The 21,034-nt window shown below is 43.2% G+C and overlaps 1 protein-coding gene across 1 annotated transcript in view; it reads left to right on the forward strand.

The window, feature by feature from the left end:
• The window catches only part of CYTH2 (cytohesin 2), a 40,185-nt gene that overhangs the window by 6,565 nt on the left and 12,586 nt on the right, over positions 1-21,034 (forward strand). The window contains exons 2-8 of the mRNA XM_073571137.1: positions 13,060-13,207; positions 13,447-13,513; positions 13,915-14,033; positions 16,481-16,561; positions 17,135-17,247; positions 18,047-18,195; positions 19,640-19,751. Coding sequence (XP_073427238.1) covers positions 13,060-13,207; positions 13,447-13,513; positions 13,915-14,033; positions 16,481-16,561; positions 17,135-17,247; positions 18,047-18,195; positions 19,640-19,751 — 789 coding nt within the window. The remainder of the gene's footprint in view (positions 1-13,059; positions 13,208-13,446; positions 13,514-13,914; positions 14,034-16,480; positions 16,562-17,134; positions 17,248-18,046; positions 18,196-19,639; positions 19,752-21,034) is intronic.

The raw sequence follows: 21,034 nt of genomic DNA on the forward strand, positions 1-21,034 counted from the left end.
GTGACTGGTCTTGTTCTAAGACAGCGCTGATAACCAAATGATGGGGTGCTCTACCCCCTCGCCACCTTTCCCCAGAGACAGCACAATGTCAGATGGCGACATGGTGGCTTCTTGGAGTTGGTATGTTAGTACCTGCTGCCAGAAGATGAGTAGTTCGTAAGCAGATCAGGCTTCAGAGTCCTCTAGGCTTCTACAGAAAACTTACTTTACTTTTGTGGTACCCTTTGGTTTCTGGGCATTGTTCTTTAGAACTTTTTGGTAGTCAATGTTTTCACTACTTCTATTTATATGTGAGCAGATTTCCCCCCTCACAGACTTTGCTGGTTTTCCTGTATGTAGCTTTTTTTTTTTTTTTTTTTTCCCCACACCACTTCCTTAAAGAGAACCTCATATTGAAGTTGCTGTTCTCTCTACTGGATGCATTTTATAGAACAGGAAGAATCTACTTTATTGGAACTCGTATGAGCTGACCAAAAAAAGTATCTCCTAAGAGTCCCTGCTTAATTATTGAAGCCATCAGTCAACTCTGAATCTGTCACCATTGTGCCCTCAGATGAGACATCTTGTTGATGTTGCTTGTTTCTGTAATAAGCCCAGTGATGGGCCATCCTTGTGTGCACAGACCTTCACAGCGATCAATCGAAATAGCTTGCATAAATCTGGGGATGCTCCGTGGGTTCTGCTACATCACAGGTCAATAACAGTTAATGGGGGTTGCATTGTAATCCCCGAGGGTACCACAACAGTCAAGTTACAAAAAATCCAATGCACTAAGGCTTCATGTCACAATGTGACTCTGTTCACTTTGTATCACACTGTGATGGAGCAGCGACACCTAGCCAACTCTAGCCACGTGACAGGTGTCGTGGCCAAATTCACAGTGTAGCCCCAACTTAAGAGTCTGCCCACAATCTGTCAGTTTACAGATGGGCTTGGACTGGCCCACAGGAGATCAGGAGAGTTCCCTGGTGGACCCCTGTGCAGGAGTGGGCCACCACCCTCTTATATGAGCAGTACTTGGCACAATATACATGTATCACTATGTACAGACAGAGGTGGCATCCTTATCAATCAACCCAGTCCATTGTTCTATAAATTTGTGATTGAGGACAATGTTACATTTGCGTTAAGCTAGAAAGTGAGGTCCTGGAGTCGGCTACTTGTCGGCCCATGGCACCCCAGTCCTAGGCTTTATACAGCCACATAGACTTAACCATTCAGTTGATTTTCTAAGGGATGAAATATCTATTTGGAACTAGAAACATGTGTTTTAATTTGGCTTCCAATACCCTAACCAGCAATGTAAATGGTCTGGTGACACTAAATTTGAGCATCTTGTGCTGTATGTAAGGAGACATAACTCTGCAAGAAGCATTTTTCAGGCTTTCTGTTTAGGTGATTACTACTTCACACAACCATTCAAATTATTAAGCATCTTATGTATGTAAGCCCTTTATCACAAAAGTAAAAGAGAAAAACTAGTAAATGCCTGTCCCTTCCCCTTTTTTTTTTTTTTTTTTTTCTTCCCCCCCCCCCCCTCATGTCAGGTTATACCTGTCTGGCTGTAAGGCCATGTTCACATGTTCAGTGTTTGTTCCATTCCTGATTTCGGCTTACAATCGGAGGAAAAGTATAGTAGAAACATGTCACCTCTTCTGTATTTATCACCCACTCCTGGTTTTGCCTTACAAATACTGATTGAAAATAGGCCGCATTCATTAAGGCTTGTAGCTGCAGCAGGAGCCCCCCCCCCCCCACTGTACTGACTGTTATAATGGGCAGGTATACAAAGCCATCCCCTCACCTGCTGCCTGCCAGATAAATATGGAAGAAGGTGAAAATCATTCAAAATAAATACTATCTGGTACAGGAATCATTAGATGCCCAGTTTTCCCTCTGAACAGTAAAAACATCTTCTTGACACTTTATATTTCACCTTCTGTTATTTTGATATGTTTTGTGGGCATTTTGCCACATGTCTATAAACTATATATACAATTAAGAACAGAATTCATCACCGGGACCAAGGAAACTTCCAATTTGGAACACCCACCTACTAGTAATAAACAAAATAACGGAGTGTAGATCCAATAACAATGTAACCAGAATAGAAAAATAGTCAAAATTTATTCAAGTAGAAAATGTGATGTGATGTTTTCTTCTGTTAGAAAAATAGTCAAAGTTTTTTCAATTCTGGTTACATTGTTATTGGGTCTACACTCAGTCATAGTTTATAGACAAACAAAATGACGATGTTCATGCAAAAGATTTGTATCCCAGATGGAAAGGATATAATGCCAGCAATAATCATCCCAGTGATGGCTACTTATTGCTTCATTAGCCCCCGGCTTATCTGTAATACACTAATCTCTGCTTAGGCCGGGTGTCCTCCATACAGCACCGAAACATCAGCTGATATAGTATCCATCACTGACTGCCGTATGTCCAGCACTACATATTGCCTGCCCAGCCCTCGCACACGGCGCCTTATTTGGGTGGCTGGTAACGTACATTGGGACCTTTGAGAAATCCAAGAAAACAGGATGGTGGTTGTAGTAGCTTTTAGTATTTGACAGCTTCTGTGTATCCCCTACCAGATTAGAAGTGACCTCTTTGTATTGAACAGATGCCTCCCTTAAGTTAAAGTGGTAGTACACAGCGTCTGGGTGTCCGCCTCCAGTTGTCGTATACGACCCTGAAAGTGATGCACAACAGAGCACACGTTGTCTGTCGGCTCCATGCTAGTTCATGGACCAGTTGGCGCATACGTCCAGATTTTGGACTGGACCCACGATCATGGAGAAAGCTCGACGTGAAAGCACCCTCTATGATATTGGTTTGCTGTGGATATGTGATGCATGTTCCTTCATTGTGTTTAGTGTGACCTCCATTCCTCTCATTTTCTAACTATGCCTTAATACTAAGGTTACACAAGCTATAATCTGGAGATAATGTGTAGAAAGGCCACTCTTATTACATGGATCCCCCCACAAAATCCTGCAAACTGTTTGTCAGCGCGGTGCCAGGATCTGGATTTCAGGATAAAGATTGCTTTGTCGAGAGCATGCACCACTTTGGTATCTGAAGTATCCGCAGATAATTTGCATCTAGACTTTGCGGTTACCCATCCAGTGTGTCTGGACACAATGGCTCCTCTTATTTAGCCCTATCGTTTGCCAAATGTCAAAGGAGTAATCAGCCTGAAGTTTAGCATCCATCCTGAAATATTGTCTTTTTAGGAGATGGTTGGTGTGAGAATACCTTGTACTCTTCTGCAGACCGTCTACATGACCTTATTGGTATAAAACCTCTTCGTTATGAAAAAAGGAACTGAATGTTCTCGTGTAATATGGTGATATCACAGTCAAAGCTAGTAAATATACAGTCATGGCCAAAAGTATTGACACCCCTGCAATTCTGTCAGATAATACTCAGTTTCTTCCTGAAAATGATTGCAAACACAAATTCTTTGGTATTATTATCTTCATTTAATTTGTCTTAAATGAAAAAACACAAAAAGAATTGTCCTAAAGCCAAATTGGATATAATTCCACACCAAACATAACAAAGAGGGTGGACAAAAGTATTGGCACTGTTTGAAAAATCATGTGATGCTTCCCTAATTTATGTAATTAACAGCACCTGTAACTTACCTGTGGCACCTAACAGGTGTTGGCAATAACTAAATCACACTTGCAGCCAGTTAACATGGATTAAAGTTGATTCAACCTCTGTCCTGTGTCCTTGTGTGTACCACATTGAGCATGGAGAAAAGAAAGAAGACCAAAGAACTGTCTGAGAACTTGAGAAACCAAATTGTGAGGAAGCATGAGCAATTTCAAGGCTACAAGTCCATCTCCAAAGACCTGAATGTTCCTGTGTCTACCGTGCACAGTGTCATCAAGAAGTTTAAAGCCCATGGCACTGTGGCTAACCTCCCTAGATGTGGCCGGAAAAGAAAAATTGGCAAGAGATTTCAACGCAAGATTGTGCGGATGTTGGATAAAGAACCTCCACTAACATCCAAACAAGTTCAAGCTGTCCTGCAGTCCGAGGGTACAACGGTGTCAACCCGTACAATACGTCGGCATCTGAATGAAAAGGGACTGTATGGTAGGAGACCCAGGAAGACTCCACTTCTTACCCCGAGACATAAAAAAGCCAGGCTGGAGTTTGCCAAAACTTACCTGAAAAAGCCTAAAACATTTTGGAAGAATGTTCTCTGGTCAGATGAGACAAAAGTAGAGCTTTTAGGGCAAAAGCATCAACATAGAGTTTACAGGAGAAAAAAGAGGCATTCAAAGAAAAGTACACGGTCCCTACAGTCAAACATGGCAGAGGTTCCCTGATGTGTTGGGGGTGCTTTGCTGCCTCTGGCACTGGACTGCTTGACCGTGTGCATGGCATTATGAAGTCTGAAGACTGCCAACAAATTTTGCAGCATAATGTAGGGCCCAGTGTGAGAAAGCTGGGTCTCCCTCAGAGGTCATGGGTCTTCCAGCAGGACAATGACCCAAAACACACTTCAAAAAGCACTAGAAAATGGTTTGAGAGAAAGCACTGGAGACATCTAAGGTGGCCAGCAATGAGTCCAGACCTGAATCCCATAGAACACCTGTGGAGAGATCTAAAAATGGCAGTTTGGAGAAGGCACCCTTCAAATATCAGGGACCTGGAGTAGTTTGCCAAAGAAGAATGCTCTAAAATTCCAGCAGAGCATTGTAAGAAACTCACTGATGGTTACTGGAAGCGGTTGGTTGCAGTTATTTTGGCTAAAGGTTGTGCAACCAAGTATTGGGCTGAGGGTGCCAATACTTTTGTCCGGCCCATTTTTGGAGATTTGTGTGAAATGATCAATGTTTTGCTTTTTGCTTCATTCTCTTTTGTGTTTTTTTCATTTAAGACAAATTAAATGAAGATAATACCAAAGAATTTGTGTTTGCAATCATTTTCAGGAAGAAACTGAATATTATCTGACAGAATTGCAGGGGTGTCAATACTTTTGGCCATGACTGTAATACATCCATTCCTGGACTGGTGGCTACAACTGGCCGGACTGGAGTCAATGGGGAAGAAGGGAAATTACTGTAAGGCTATGTGCACACGTAGTTTTGAGAGCTGCGGATTTCTCCCCGCGGATTTGTAAAAATCCTCAGGTCAAAAGTCCTGCGGTTTCACACTACACAATGAATAAGGTGTGAAACTGCAGCGGAATCCGCACAAAGAATTGACATGCTGCGGATTGTAACCCGCAGCATATGCACTGCTTTTTTGGTTTTACCATTGCAAAGAATGGTACTGACAGGGCCAGAAATGCTGCGTATCCGCAGCAGAATCCGCACCGTGTGCACATAGTCTAATACGAGGTACTCTGCATCTTCTTAGAACTAAGTACACGTGTGGCATTTTAATACCTCTGCTGCAGTAGACCATGTTATGGAGACTTAAGCCCCCCGTTACACACTGCGATATCGCTGTAAAGTCACCGACTTTGTGACGTATACTTACCTCCGACCGGCTCCCCCGCTGCTCATCGTTGGTCGCGCGAGAAGGTCCTGGACCATTCCTCGTCGGCCACTTCCTGCTGCGCTTCCTGTGGCGCCGACGAGCGACGCGTGGACGCGGGCGGGAGGATGTCAGGATCGCCGCGTCTGACAGGTAAGTAGCGACCCCCGTCCCCAGCGATGTCGCTGGTGAGATCTGCCTGTGTGGCAGCTCACTAGCGACCACTTAGCGATGCACCAGCGATCCATATTGTTGTCGGGATCGCTGGTGCATCGCTATGTGTAATGGTACCCTTACGATGCCCATTCATACTTGGCCTACTGTTGGCCGACAGTCAACCGCTCTCCCTCTTTAGACACGACTGCTCTGCCGAGCGCTCTCATTCCTGATCTCTCTCTCTCTCTTTCTCTCTTCCCCCCCCAGTATCTTCCGGGGAACATATGCATTACTTGGCTGTCAATTTCTGATGAAATCTGATGGTTTGTAAAACCTTAATTTAATGTGTATTGTTGCCTTTCAAGTGCTTTATTGGTGGGGTCTGGATTGAGAACAAACCTAAACCCCTAAGTATAAATTTCCAAGATGTATGTGTGTGTGTGGTGTGTGTTTTTTTTTTTTTTTTTTTTTTTTTTTTTTTTTTTATAAAGGGAACCTGTTCCGTTGGGTCAGCTTAAAGCTTTTCTCATTACTGTGTAGTAAAATACTATCTCAAAATCTCGTTCCTGGATTTTCTTTAGCAGAAAATATAAACTTTGTTTATGGAAATGTAACAAAGTTCATACAGTCTGTCACTTCAACACCAAGCTATAAAATAGTGCCAAAGCTTGGTGATGTGAAACCTCAGCATTTTATCATCAAGGGAAAGCAAGTTCCAAGTGCCGAACTTTGGCATTCTTTTATAGCTCAGGGTTGAAGCGTCACAGACTCTCTGAACTTTGTTGCATAGACTCGGGATTTGAGGACTTATCACACTCGTAGTGGCCCCACTAAGGTTAATGGATTTGTGTGAATGTGACGGCAGGTTTCTGATCAGTACACGGATCCTCCTCGTTATGTACAGTATCTTCAAGTGTCACCCTCATGTGCTTGACTAACATCTCTTCTGTGACAGTACATCAGTGGTTTCGCCCTTGAAGTCTCCAGTACTTTACCAGGTATTTAGCGATGTCTTGGCCCAGAGAATGGAGAGCGCTGTGCATGCGCTTGAAAATTACAAGTTTCATGGGCTATAGATGACAACATAATGTCTCAGTGGTTAGCACTGTAGACTTGCAGCACTGGTGTCCTGGGTTCAAATCCCACCAAGGACAACTTCTGCAAGGAGTTTGTATGTTCTCCCCATGTTCCTGTGGGTTTCCTCCGGGTTCTCCGGTCTCCTCACACTTTGAAGACATGCTGATGGGGAATTTAGACACTGAGCTCCAGTGGGGACAGTGATGATGATGTCTGTAAGGTGTTATGTAATTAATGGCACTATACAAGTAAGTAAAATAATATATTGGAGATGATGAGATGATGGTCAAGTCCATTGGCTTTGATGGTGCTAGCTGAGGGATAATGCAGATAATTGATGGACTAGCCATGAATCTGCCCCACATCTGTAGATTTGTAGCCTCACATACAAATACATTCAAAGTTCATTTTCTCAATTTATTTGCAGTCAGGAAGATATGTTTTTAATACCCTACCCAGCAGTGTAATTAGTGACCCTGAAGCTCCTAACAGGTCCGCTTTTTGATTTCAGAATCTTGTGCTTTCCCTCAGACATCCTTCCTGTTTTTCTGCCTGCAGTCTTGCTGGATGTAGAGTTACGTATGCTGTTTCCATGTTTTGCATAATCTGATCATAGGAATCAGCTGTGGACTAAATTATTTGTCCCATATCAAAAACCCTCAACTACCCAAGGATGTCATCATCTGAGGAGGTGCAGGCGCCGGGCTTTTCCTTCCCACAGTGGAAGGATCTGTCTACTAGTGGCTAGTGTTGAGCATTCCGATACCGCAAGTATCGGGTATCGGCCGATACTTGCTGTATCGGAATTCCGATACCGACTTCCGATATTTTTTCAATATCGGAATTCGGCATCGGAATCGGAAGTTCAGTTGATTGACGGCCTGACGTCATCATGATGCGCGGTGTGTGCGCATCATGATGCGCCGTCATTTCGGGCCTTCCGGGGGTCTCTGCCGGCCTGCCGGGGGGCTGTGCCGGCCTGCCGGGGGGCTGTGTGGACTGCCCGGGGGCTGTGCCGGCCTGCCGGGGGGCTGTGTGGACTGCCCGGGGTCTGTACCGGCCTGCCGGGGGGCTGTGCCGGCCTGCCGGTGGTCTGTGCACCCTGTGGGGGTCTGTACCGGCCTGCCGGGGGGCTGTGCCGGCCTGCCGGGGGGCTGTGCTGATGTCCGGGGGTCTGTGCAAGCATCGTCCGATGGGACTACAAGTCCCATCGGGCGATGCCTGCTACCATGACAGTGATTGACACATTAGCCAATGATGGGACAGTAGTAGTCCCATCATCCGGCTAATGTGTTAAATGTTAAATGTTAAAAAAAAAAAAAAAAAAAAAAATACTACATACATACTACATGCATGCTACATACATACTACATGCTACATACATACTACATATATACTACATACATGCTACATACATACTACATGCATGCTACATACATACTACATATATACTACATACATACTACATACATACTGCATGCTACATACATACTACATACATACTACATGCATGCTACATACATACTGCATGCTACATACATACCACATACATACTACATATATACTACATGCATGCTACATACATACTACATGCTACATACATACCACATATATACTACATACATACTACATATATACTGCATGCTACATACATACTACATATATACTACATGCATGCTACATACATACTACATGCTACATACATACTACATATACTACATGCATGCTACATACATACTACATATATACTACATGCATGCTACATACATACTACATGCTACATACATACTACATGCTACATACATACTACATGCTACATACATACCACATATATACTACATACATACTACATATATACTGCATGCTACATACATACTACATATATACTACATGCATGCTACATACATACTACATGCTACATACATACTACATATATACTACATGCATGCTACATACATACTACATATATATACTACATGCATGCTACATACATACTACATGCTACATACATACTACATACATACTACATGCTACATACATACCACATATATACTACATACATACAATACATTCATACAATACATACATAGACATACAGTACATATAACATAGAGTAACATACTTACCAATACTTGTCACATTGTTCCCCGAAGCCATTGTCGTCTACGGAATAAATATTAACATAACAAACCACAAAAATACTCACCCACGATCCGAAGCAGTCCACGAGTGTGTCCCACGACGATCTTGGGTAGAGAACTGCAGCATCAGATGATGCTGCCGTTCTCTACGGGCTGCAGGAATCCAATGACGGAAGGTAGGTATCCTTCCGCACTGTATTCCTCCGCCACTTAAAAAAAAAAAAGTCCCTAGTCTCACTTTATGCCATTGCTGTGTGGGAATTTCCCACACAGCAATGGCATAAAGTGAGACTAGGGACTTTTTTTTTTAAGTGGCGGAGGAATACAGTGCGGAAGGATACCTACCTTCCGTCATTGGATTCCTGCAGCCCGTAAAGAACGGCAGCATCATCTGATGCTGCAGTTCTCTACCCAAGATCGTCGTGGGACACACTCGTGGACTGCTTCGGATCGTGGGTGAGTATTTTTGTGGTTTGTTATGTTAATATTTATTCCGTAGACGACAATGGCTTCGGGGAACAATGTGACAAGTATTGGTAAGTATGTTACTCTATGTTATATGTACTGTATGTCTATGTATGTATTGTATGAATGTATTGTATGTATGTAGTATATATGTGGTATGTATGTAGCATGTAGTATGTATGTAGTATGTATGTAGCATGCATGTAGTATGTATGTAGCATGTAGTATGTATGTAGCATGTAGTATGTATGTAGCATGTAGTATGTATGTAGTATGTATGTAGTATGTAGTATGAATGTAGCATGTATGTAGTATGCATGTTGTATGTATGTAGCATGTAATTTTTTTTTTTTTTACATTTAACACATTAGCCGGATGATGGGACTACTACTGTCCCATCATTGGCTAATGTGTCAATCACTGTCATGGTAGCAGGCATCGCCCGATGGGACTTGTAGTCCCATCGGACGATGCCTGCACAGACCCCCGGAGCCGGCACAGCCCCCCGGCAGGCCGGCACAGCCCCCCGGAGCCTGCACAGACCACCGGCAGGCCGGCACAGACCACCGGAGCCTGCACAGACCCCCTGGCAGGCCGGCACAGCCCCCCGAAAGGCCCGTACAGACCCCAGAGAGGCTGTACAAGGGCAGGAAAGGGTTTTTCTTATTCCGATACCGGAAGTCCCATAGACTTGAATGGGACTTCCGGTATCGGAATCGGCGATACCGATACTTTTTTTAAAGATCGGCCGATACCATCCGATACGATACTTTGAAGTATCGGACGGTATCGCTCAACTCTACTAGTGGCTATTCATGTCAGGTTTTGCTAAGAATTGACTGAGATGGAAATCTGATATGTGATTGTTTTGTTCTGGTGAACAATGGTCCTGAGGACATCTGTCACCACAGTGAGCAGCTAGTGACCCAGAATTACATATAAGCATGTCTATGAAATATTTAGAAGATCTCCACAGGCATGAAACGATGAAGTAAAACTGTCCAGCTGATCACCTTTTTTCCTGTATGCTCAAAGGACTTGTCTCCTGATTGATTTTCAGGGGAGCACCTCTATCCTACCTTTTGGCCTCCTCGTCGTCGGGGGTGGTGCGCTCCTAAATGATTAACGGTTTGGAGCAGCAGCATCATCACAACTGAACTTCTGTGCTATCGGTGCCTCAAGGATCATAGCAGATTCAGAGCAGCGCTTATTGCCAAGGAGACTTGCCACCACTGCTGGATTTAAGAGGTGGCCGATAACCTAAAGGGTTTATACATATAGATAGAAGTGCTATCTTATTCTATTGGGATGTGCATATGTCCAATTGTGTATCTTTGTTTTTTTTTTTTTTTTGTTTTTGTTTTTTTCCTCTTCATCGGAAAACAGTTGGAGTCATGTATGATTTTGATTTCAGTGTTGGATTGAAATCTTATATGGCAAGTCTTTGGTTACTTTCATGGATTTGCAGAATGGAGATTTTTTTTTTTTTTTTTTTTTTTCTCTGATTTGGAAAGATCGGTCTTGTGAACCTACCCAAACAATGATCAGAAGGCAATGAATTAACAGAGGGGACGTTTATTAAGTAAATGGCAAGGGTATTTGTTTTTATAGTTTGCAATTTTACCTTTTAAAGAACTTCAGAATCAGATTTTTCGAAAGTGCAGTTCAATGTTAGACATGTTGGATGTTTTGATCAGTTGAGATCCAAGCGTGGAGATATCCCTCTAATCCATACAATTAAGAACCGGGAAAGGCTTAGCTGAGCCCTTCTTAGACGAGCCCAGTAGGCTTCAATTTCTGAGAAGAGCAGTTCTTGATCTCTTCTGCTCCTCCATTTAGCATTCAGTGTGAGTCGTAACACCCGGATCCCCCTAATCAAGACTTGTCATGTCTCAGTAATTGTGTTACCATTAATACATCACTAAGGTTCATTGTGTTTTTAATTTTATTGGCAAAGGATGTAATGTCACCATGACAAGCAGGATTGGATTAAGAGTAACCAGGGCCCTGGGAAGTTTAGAAGGCTTGGGTCCCTCATCCCACAATGTATCACGTGACCTGTCACATGACCCCCACAACCCTTGCCAGGTCATGTGATTAACACACCAGTACTCTCTTGTACATCTGTAGCTGCACAAGAAGAGATAATGCTTGAAATTAATTCTGCTCGATATTATTGATATTCTAATTTTATATTAATATTGAGCATAATTAAGTATGCTGACCACCTCAAATACTTTATCAGCCCCCTATATAAAGTGTGAGCTCCCCCGCACAGGCTTGCCCATTTTGTGTCCAGGGTGAGCTCCCCCGCACAGGCTCCCTTTATAGAGGCACATATCGCATACATGTATTTAAAAAAAAGAAAAAACAAAACATGTACTACCCTCACTTCAGTTTTTCTTGTGGCTGGCACGTACATGATGGCGCTGGCTGACCTCATCGGGGAGCTATGTGTCAGAAGAGGTGACGGGTGTACCCCTGTGACTGCTCTGCTATTCTGCATTACTGGCAGGGCAGGAAAGTTCCCTTCCTGAAGATATGTGCCATGGGCATTATGATGAATCAATCTGGCCAGGTGGTAGCCCAGATTGCAGTAACTATCCGCCGATGATGAAACGCAATCTTGAACCTCCTACAAGGTGTGATGATCGTCCTTTGTTTCCAGCTCACCAGTGATTACAGCGAATTTGCATTCTCCATCAGAATGGAGCATAATACTGTAATTATTGTTACAAATGAGAAAGTGTATTAAATGTGGCTTTATCTTATCAAGTAGGACTTTGTTTTACTGTATGATGAGAATTGGATCTGGTTATAGAGGGAATTTTTTTTTTCTTCCATAAAACAAAAAGCACAATGGCTTCTGTGTTTTCCGTAGCAGCTGTGAAATATTTATATCGGTATACAAAGAGCCAGTTCTTGGGTCTCTAATAAATGGTTGGAAATCTATGACCCGAGCTTTTCGATTTGATTCTCTTGCTTTTTCACTAACAATGCAAATTCACAAATTCAGTCTGCAATAATAGTGGCAAATAAGAGTCTGCTGAATACATGGCATTGTAAGTGGTAAGCGGCAAAATGATCAAGCAAGACAGTACCAGCCATAAAAACTGAAGACCCTAGGATCAGGCCTCCTGCTTTCCTTTACACTATGTTTAAAGGGGCTTTGTCTGACGGCGACCGCGTTCCAACTGTAAACTGTGCCTCTGCTGGCCGGCGAAGCTCAGCTGGCCTGCAACTTGCTGTGTGCCATTCAAAATGTGGCTCGCCTGCATTAATAAGTAACTGGTTTGTTTTACACTTTTAAACTGGGATCGTAAAAGGCGCAGCATCCGTTCTCTGATGTCAGGGCTGCCCGGGTTGAGCGTCACAGTGCAGTTTAGGTACAAGTACACTGTCTTTGGACCCCAGGGAGTTTCTTTTCCGTGCACGAGTCCAGCCTGAGGTCGTCGGTAACGTCAGATTGTGCAGTCATACCTGCACATACTTGTCCAGCAGCTCTCCACACACTCCTCAGAGATGGGAAATAGCTCTAGGGAAAACTGGTGGGCGTGACTTGTCGGAACAGAGCTGCTTTCCCACTAGCCACACTTTTTTTTTTTTTTTTTTTTTTTTTTCCCTTCTTTATAAAGTTTTTTTTGCTCCATTCCAAATATTTGGCAGCTGAACATAATGGGTCCTGAGTATGTTTGTGTTGTGCCTTCCTCCGTAGTCCCCGCTGACCTGACTCCAGAGGAGCGTATCGAGCTGGAGAACATCCGCCGTAGGAAACAGGAACTTCTGGAGGAGATCCAGAGGCTGCGCGATGAGCTGAGCGAGGCTATGAATGAGGTGGAAGGCCTGGAGGCCAACGAGGGAAGGTATCTATGGGTCTAATAGTATTGTGAATTATAGTATGTCAGTATTAAGATTGACCACCTCCATTGGCAAGTTGGATCCCACAATAAAGTTCTCCATGAATTCAGGTCTAAATCCTAGTGATTTATTCAGTAGCATTATATAAGCAAATGTGAAAAGTATACATTTACTAATCTATTATATTATTATTATTATTATTATTATTATTATTATTATTATTTTTTATTTTTTTTTTTCTCAGCAAAACTTTGCAAAGAAACCGGAAAATAGGGATGGGCAGAAAAAAGTTTAATATGGATCCTAAAAAGGTAAAAATAATAACTTTTGACTGGTCTCAAGCTCCTTCTTGCAGTGCGGGGAGCCGGGTGTCAGTCAGCATGGCATCTGCCGTCAGAGTGGGAGAGGAAGCTCTGCTTTGATGTGGAGCATCTGAATCTCTGGCTGGAGCTGGGTAGACCAGGCTGGTAGTTGCCTAAGTAGGCCCACAGTTTACAAAAAAGTCCTAGATTAAGTGCAAAAACACTATTTCTGCACCAAGGATGCATAGAAAAATGCAATAAGCAAAGCAGATTGCTGTTGCATAATTTGATGTAGACAGCAGGAAAAAAAGCAGCAAGCGTTGTTGCACTTGGGAACATGGCCTTAAGATAAATACTTTTTTTTTTTTTTTTTTTTTTTTTTTTTTTTTTCTTTCTTCTCTACTTTTTAGGGCATCCTCTATCTCCAGGAGAATGAGTTACTGAGAAACACTGCAGAAGACATAGCACGCTTCTTGTACAAAGGGGAAGGGCTGAACAAGACCGCTATCGGGGACTACTTAGGAGAGAGGTAATCCTGAGCTTCGTGGAAATTGCAAGAAGCCAATCATGCTTTTCGTGTTCACTAATACCCTATTATGCAGTATAATATATTAGATGTATTCCATTAACTCTTTCCTGTAGCAGCTAGTTCTCGTTTTTGCGCTCTCATTTATTTCTCCCTGTTTTCCAAGAGTTATAACTTTTTTTTTTTTTTTTTTCCTCTTTATACACCACCATCAAAGTAGGAAATATATTTAAAAAAAAAAAAATAAAGGTACTTTGTTTATATTAAAACATTTTTTTTTTTTTTTTTTTTTTTTTTTGAGGGGCTGTAGCCAAATTTGTTTATATGGGGTGTCCAGATAAGAGGTACCACCTCCTCTTGAAGGGCCCATCTTTAGTCCTCATCTGGCACTCAACTCTCATCTGTACCTCCAAGTAACTGCTAGCATGCGGCAGTGGCTACACACTGGAAAACCGCCTCGGCAAACGGACCAGACTAGGTGAGGGTAGCTGTAGGTTTTGAGGCCCATGGGTTTTGCCTACCCGTACATGTGAAGGCTGGGCCCGGCCGACTGTGTGGTAGATATTATATAAGATACAATAGACAGAAAAGTGATTCCCAGCAAAGCGTTATGAAGTGCTGTGAGGGTGCATCAAGGCGCATATGGGACACTGCTGGCCATCTATTGCATCCGCACCTATTTCCAGTTGTCTCGACTAGCTCTTACCACTGGGACTCGAAAGGGACGGGTGAAAGATTGAGGCTGACGTCCTGCCTAACTCTTGCTCACTTTAAGCCAAGCTAATGTTATGGCTTCAAAGTCATGTAGTTATGGGGGAGTGGTAAAGCAGCAGGTGTGGAATCTGCAGCAGCTGGAAACTGTAGTCACGAACCTGCACACAGGCGGCTCAAGACATGGGGTCGCTTCCCACTGGACCGAAGCAGCAGTGGAGTTTGGCAGCCCCCTGAGTGCCTGACCAGCCCTCTTTAATATCACTCTGCTCACCTCTGAGGAAGGGGCTAGAAAAACTGTCTTAGTCTGCATCACCTTGCCCTAGCCAGTCTACCACAGCTGGCAGGTATCCCTCTTTGCGGTGGACACACAAAGAAGAAAATGATGGTACTTAACCTTGGCACATAGAATGCGAGAACTCTGCTAGGAAATATCAAGGCGGACAGACCGTAGAGAAGTTCAGCACTGGTTGCAAAGGAGCTAGCTCGCTACAATGTGGTCATAGTAGCTCTTCAGTGAAACATGCTTAGCAGATAAGGGCCAACTGACAGATCATAGTTGTGGATTCAAGCTTTTTTGGAGTGGTCGAGGCAACACTGAAAGACGAGAAGAAGTTGTGGTATTTGCCATCAAATCTCACCTTGTTCGTAAACTTACCCAGCTTACGAAGGGCATCAACATCCTAAATGATGGGGTCGAATCGGAGGCGTTACCAGTGGCATAAAACAAAGCTGTGTTCTTGCCCCAACTCTTCAGTATGGTATTTTTTTTGCCATGTCGAGAGATGCCTTTAGCAACTTTGAAGACTGAATCCATATCGGGTACAGGACTTAGTGCAAGCTGTTCAACCCCTGACGCCAACATAAACGAAGAAGAGAAGCTTGCCCTGGGACAAGGCAGGATCATCCCTGGAGAACGTGCAGCTGAACATAGGAGAATCTTTAAGGCAAGGCACAAGCAGTATCTACTGTCCTGACCACCTCTAGTTACTTTTGGCCAAGATTGTCCTCATCAGTCACCTCTGGAAAATGAGATTGCTGCTGTTAGTTGCAGATGCCAGTATCTCCTTGTATAGAGCAGGCCTCAGACACTCTCTGCATGATGGAATGTGAAGGGTGTTATAGGAACTTGTGGTCACATTTAAGACCTACTGATAGTGAATATAGATTGTGAGCCCCAATGTGGACAGTGATGTCTGTAAAGCGTTGTGGAATTAATGGCGCTATATAAGTAGGTCAAATAAATAGATGTCTTCTGCAAATATGCACATCCACATAATGGTCAGGACAGATTTCTCTTGCTAATTCTGCATCCGTCATCTCCCCCCCCCCCCCCCCCCCCATATTCTCATGCTAGCGCTGCTTTGCATCTGTTTAAGGGTATGTGCACACATTGCGGATTGCTGTGCGGATTCTGCATATTTTGGCAGAATCCGCAGGTCAAAATCCACGCGTTTTTCCTGCGGATTTATTGCGGATTTCGCCTGCATTTTTACACCTGCGGATTCCTATAATGGAATGGCTGTAAAAACACTGCGGAATCCACACACAGAATTGACATGCTGCGGAAAATAAACCGCTGTTTCCACACGGATTTTTCCGCAGCATGTGCACAGCGGTTTTTATCTCCCATAGATTAACATTGTACTGTAAATCTCTAGGAATTCTGGAGCGGATCCGCAGCGGCAAATCTGCAACGTGTGCACATACCTTAAAACTTTTCTTTTTATGCTTTTTAGGGAGGATTTTAATATTTCTGTTCTTCACGCCTTCGTGGATCTCCATGAATTTACAGATTTAAACCTTGTCCAAGCTCTCAGGTCAGTGACTTCCATTATTAAAGCTCATATGCAGATGCTGCTGCCGCCGAGCCACGATGCTGCTTCTCTTTTTGTTAGGTTCCCGTTTCTTTGCACATGGCTTTCTGTGAAAGAGGAAGCGGTCATTGGACCACAGCATAAGCAAAAGCAGTATTCAGGGAACTGTAAAGGCCGCAGCGGCCTTCTAATGGAGCTTACTGATCGCACCCTACACGTATAGTACAGCACTTGCAAAAAGGAGGAACGCAGCAGCACTTTGTAGGGACCAATTCACAAGCGAACACAAAATCTATCATTGCTGAGTAAACTAAAAAAAAAAAAAACCTTTCAATTCCTTACGAAAGTGAAGGTTCTTGGCGCATAAATTGGCCAATTCACATATAGCACAGCAGCCTTGCTGTGACTCTGACTGATTCTTTCCTCTTACAGATGTGGGTTTGTGCAAGTATGTGCTGATAGTGGATGAATGTTATATGTTCTGCTACCACTGCCCAACACATTATGTTTTTTATTTATTTTTTTTTTTATTTTTTTTACGTTTCAGTATTTAATTTTGCTTTTTCATATGTTCAGGCAATTTCTGTGGAGTTTTCGTCTACCGGGAGAAGCTCAGAAGATTGACCGCATGATGGAGGCTTTTGCGCAAAGATATTGTATGTGTAATCCTGGGGTGTTTCAGTCCACAGGTATGGATGGATGGACATTTGACTTCCTTTTCTATATTAAAAAAAAAAAAAAAAAAAAAAGTAATTATAAGTATTCACTTCCAAAGTCTGTTGTAGAGAAAATCTTTAATGTGCTGGTAAAAGCTGTGCAGACATGATGGCCGACGCTGAAATCCTGTATTGAAAATGGAAAAGATTTCAGTATCTGTCTATTGGACTTGCTATGTTGGGTCCCTATGTGTGGTTAGGGCTCATACCCTGCAGATGCCTACTGTTAGATAGCTGGCATCTAACAGCAGTAGTTGATGTATAACACCTCCCCCACAACACCTGTCTGGAGATGTTTCAGTAATCACATTTGTGTATGCTCTGATCAACTTGTAATCACTCTGCAGTGTTGTCATGTCTCACACAGGAGTAGTCCAGAACAGGCAGGTTACTCCTGTGTGAGATGGAGTGACAGCCTGCTGCCACTATATGAATTACCTGAGCACAGCAGGCATAAGTGTGAGAGTGGCACACTCGGTAATCAGGAGCTCTGATAGAAGGGCTTGTAATGTGACACAGCTAAACTCTGTTGCACAGTCCCTCTCCCCACACTGCCTAATGCGGGAGGTCAGACCTGGATATCGGAGCTGTATCATTACATCTCACACTGAGAAACCTGCTCTAAGCTTTAGTTTAGTAGTAAATTATTATAAAGACCTGTAGCAATTTGTGATGATAAAGCATGTGATAATTAGCACACAGCGCTCACATGATTAGTTAAATACTGGTCCTCTATTTATTTGCTGTGTTTTTGCTTTTTTCCTGCACACAGACACCTGCTACGTCTTGTCTTTTGCTGTCATCATGTTGAACACTAGTCTGCATAATCCCAATGTTCGAGACAAACCCAGCGTGGAAAGATTCATCTCTATGAACAGGGGCATTAATGATGGAGGTGACCTTCCCGAGGAACTACTTCGGGTAAGAAACTCTGTAACTGTGAAGTCTTTCATAATGAGAACCATACTGAAATATGGAAAGGGGCCCTGTTACTAGATTCACGCTGCCACAAACCACCTGCAGCATGAATCCGAGCCTTGCTGAGCTGTTACAGCCAGGTATGCTTACCACTGCAGCGTTTCAGGTAAACACTGGTTTGAAGAGCCACAAGGAGAGATCTGATTAGTGTGGGCCATGCCGGCTTCTACCCAGTCCTCTCCAGGTAGTTGATGGGTCTCTCTATGTACACACAGGATGGACATGTCAGTCAGCTGGAGCGGTGTGGGGAGAATCCGGCTGGGGGCAGCGCCGGGCTAGTCTAGTCTCTCCCTATGGTTCTCAGGCGGATCTATATATATATTCTGACTGCAGTCATGTAGCCCGGCTCTTCCCTTTAATTACACTTAAAATATGTGACTATTCTACGCTGTCTTCATCTGATCCTTGTAACACAAACCTTAAAGGGAACCTGTCAGCAGGATTGTGCTCAGTAAACTACAGACAATGTCGGGTCGGCGCCATTATACTGATTAAAATGATACCTGGTGATTAAATTCGTCTTGTGGTTGTTGTGTAATCTTTATTTTCATTTTTAAGTTAATGATATGCTCGTGCTCCGGGGCGGCCTGTGTGGGGGTCTTCATGTGGTGGTGCTCTGATTAGGTATGCATCAGTATGGCTCCTGACAAGGTCACTGACCCCTCACTGGCCTGCCCCCTAGCTTACAGACTGATTATTATATGTAATGGAAAACAAATCACCTTCAGCAGGCATGTAGTGGCACCTGCGCTGTGGCATGATAGCATGTGTATTGACTTGTTTTATTTAGTCATATACGTTGCTTATAACAAAAAATAAAATCTTTCTCAAAATTGCGCCAGCTGCGCTTGTACAGTAGCACCTATCGTTGTTCCGATAGATGCTACTGCACAGGCATCGGCGGCGTAATTTTGCTAGAGTAAAAAAAAAAAAAAAAAATTTCCACCAATATTTATATTGCTTTTACAGCTTTTTACACTATTTATATATTTTTATATAGTTTTTTTTATGAAATGCACTTGTTTGCTTTTATAGGCTTTTCTTTGCTGCTCATTTCTCTTTGGTGTGGGCTGACATAAATCAGTTGAGAGGGGCTAAAAAAAAAAAAAAAAATCAAACCCCCATAAGATTTATAATCTCCGCCCACACCTTGATAATTCACTCTAATTGAGCTCCCTGACGGATGCTCAGTTAAATCATTCTGCAGCCTGCAATAGACAGTGCAACACAGAGGCTATAGAAGCTAAATGGTACAAACTTTTTAATGAAAGCAAATGGCAAAAAATAATTTCTAACCCCAAATACTCGCATTTTAAGTGTTTAAAAAAAAAAAAAATCCCCAAAGGTGAACAACCCTTTTAAATTTTTTTTTTTTTTTTTTATGTAGAACTTGTATGATAGTATCAGAAATGAACCATTTAAGATCCCAGAAGACGATGGGAATGACTTGACTCACACCTTCTTTAATCCTGACCGAGAAGGCTGGCTTCTTAAATTGGGTAAGACTATTTACTGTGTCTGGTGCAATGAAATCTTCGGCTGAATACGCTCTGCTCTTCTGTGCCCTCCGGCGTCCTCTATTGCCGTCCTGTCATGTTCCTATGGAGCCACGTAACCTGAAATCCGCTTTGACTTCCAAATCTGTGTGGTTGCACCGCAGTGTTTTGCGTATGTGGTCCTGGGCAATAATGGCCTGACGGGAGGTTGTGCATCCTCTGGCGGGTGTGTAAATTAATTGGGAACATAGCATTAAAAAACAGCCTAATAAAAAAAATTAAATCACACTTACCCAAATTTTTATTTGAATTTTGAGCTGTGGCATCTTGTGAAAGTGGCGTTAGACTCTACTTTCTGCAGCAGATTTGCAGTTTGAGCTGCCTTGGTTCAATCACTTAGTGGAGTAACCTGAGAATGTCACCCCAAATTCTATATATTTTATAATATACCTTTTCCATTGAATGTGAAGGGGCTGCAGGAAGCCGATCACATGCATGGAGTGTGAATTGGGGCAGATTAGAGACAGATTTCATAATTTGTCACATCCGACCCCCTATGCATAGTAATGTAGTATTCTGTGCAGGGGCGGCGTATAGCGCAAGCTGGTGGGAGGGGAGCACAAACGTGTAGACTGAAACCGCCAATCTATATGGATTTCAATATGCATAGGTATTGGTAGTGCCTGTCCTTCCAGGCTGGACCCTCCAATGTGCCCATATCCGTGGTCCGTGCACGCAGTGCGTGATATATGGTTGTGGGTGTGTACAGTGTGTGACATATGGCGGAGGATACACTCTTCTCCGGGGCCTGGCGATACGTGCACTCCTCGCCTGGCTCCTCACGGGTTCTTCCCAGGTTTCCTTGCTGTAGTGCTGAGCAAGCTCTGTGCCTAGAGGATTTGTATGTGCCTTGATTTCCACCTTTCGTTTATGTAACTTATTTTTCCTTTTCTCTTTCTCCTGACTCGCCCGTCTGCCTGACCTCTCTTCTCCTCATCATGTATCCCTCTTTCTTTGTCCCCCGCTTTCTTTTTTTTTTTTCTTTGTTCTTCTGTACCTTGTGTGCTCGGCCGCTGATGACATTTGCTCTCGTCTTCTCACAATAACTCCCCAGGAGGTAGGTAGAGCTCGGCATTTCTTCTTCCGTCATCATAGTTATGTGTTTAGAAGATCTGTGCGTACAGCAATCATCAGATGATCACATGTTTTATTTTATGTACCTGACAGGGGGTCTATCGTTTCAACTAAGCCTGTAATATCCGAGCAGCGCCTTCCATAGTGAAAAT

The sequence above is a fragment of the Dendrobates tinctorius genome, unplaced genomic scaffold (assembly GCF_039654945.1).
Source record: "Dendrobates tinctorius isolate UK_male_01 unplaced genomic scaffold, ASM3965494v1 ptg000028l, whole genome shotgun sequence".
Lineage (NCBI taxonomy): Eukaryota > Metazoa > Chordata > Amphibia > Anura > Dendrobatidae > Dendrobates > Dendrobates tinctorius.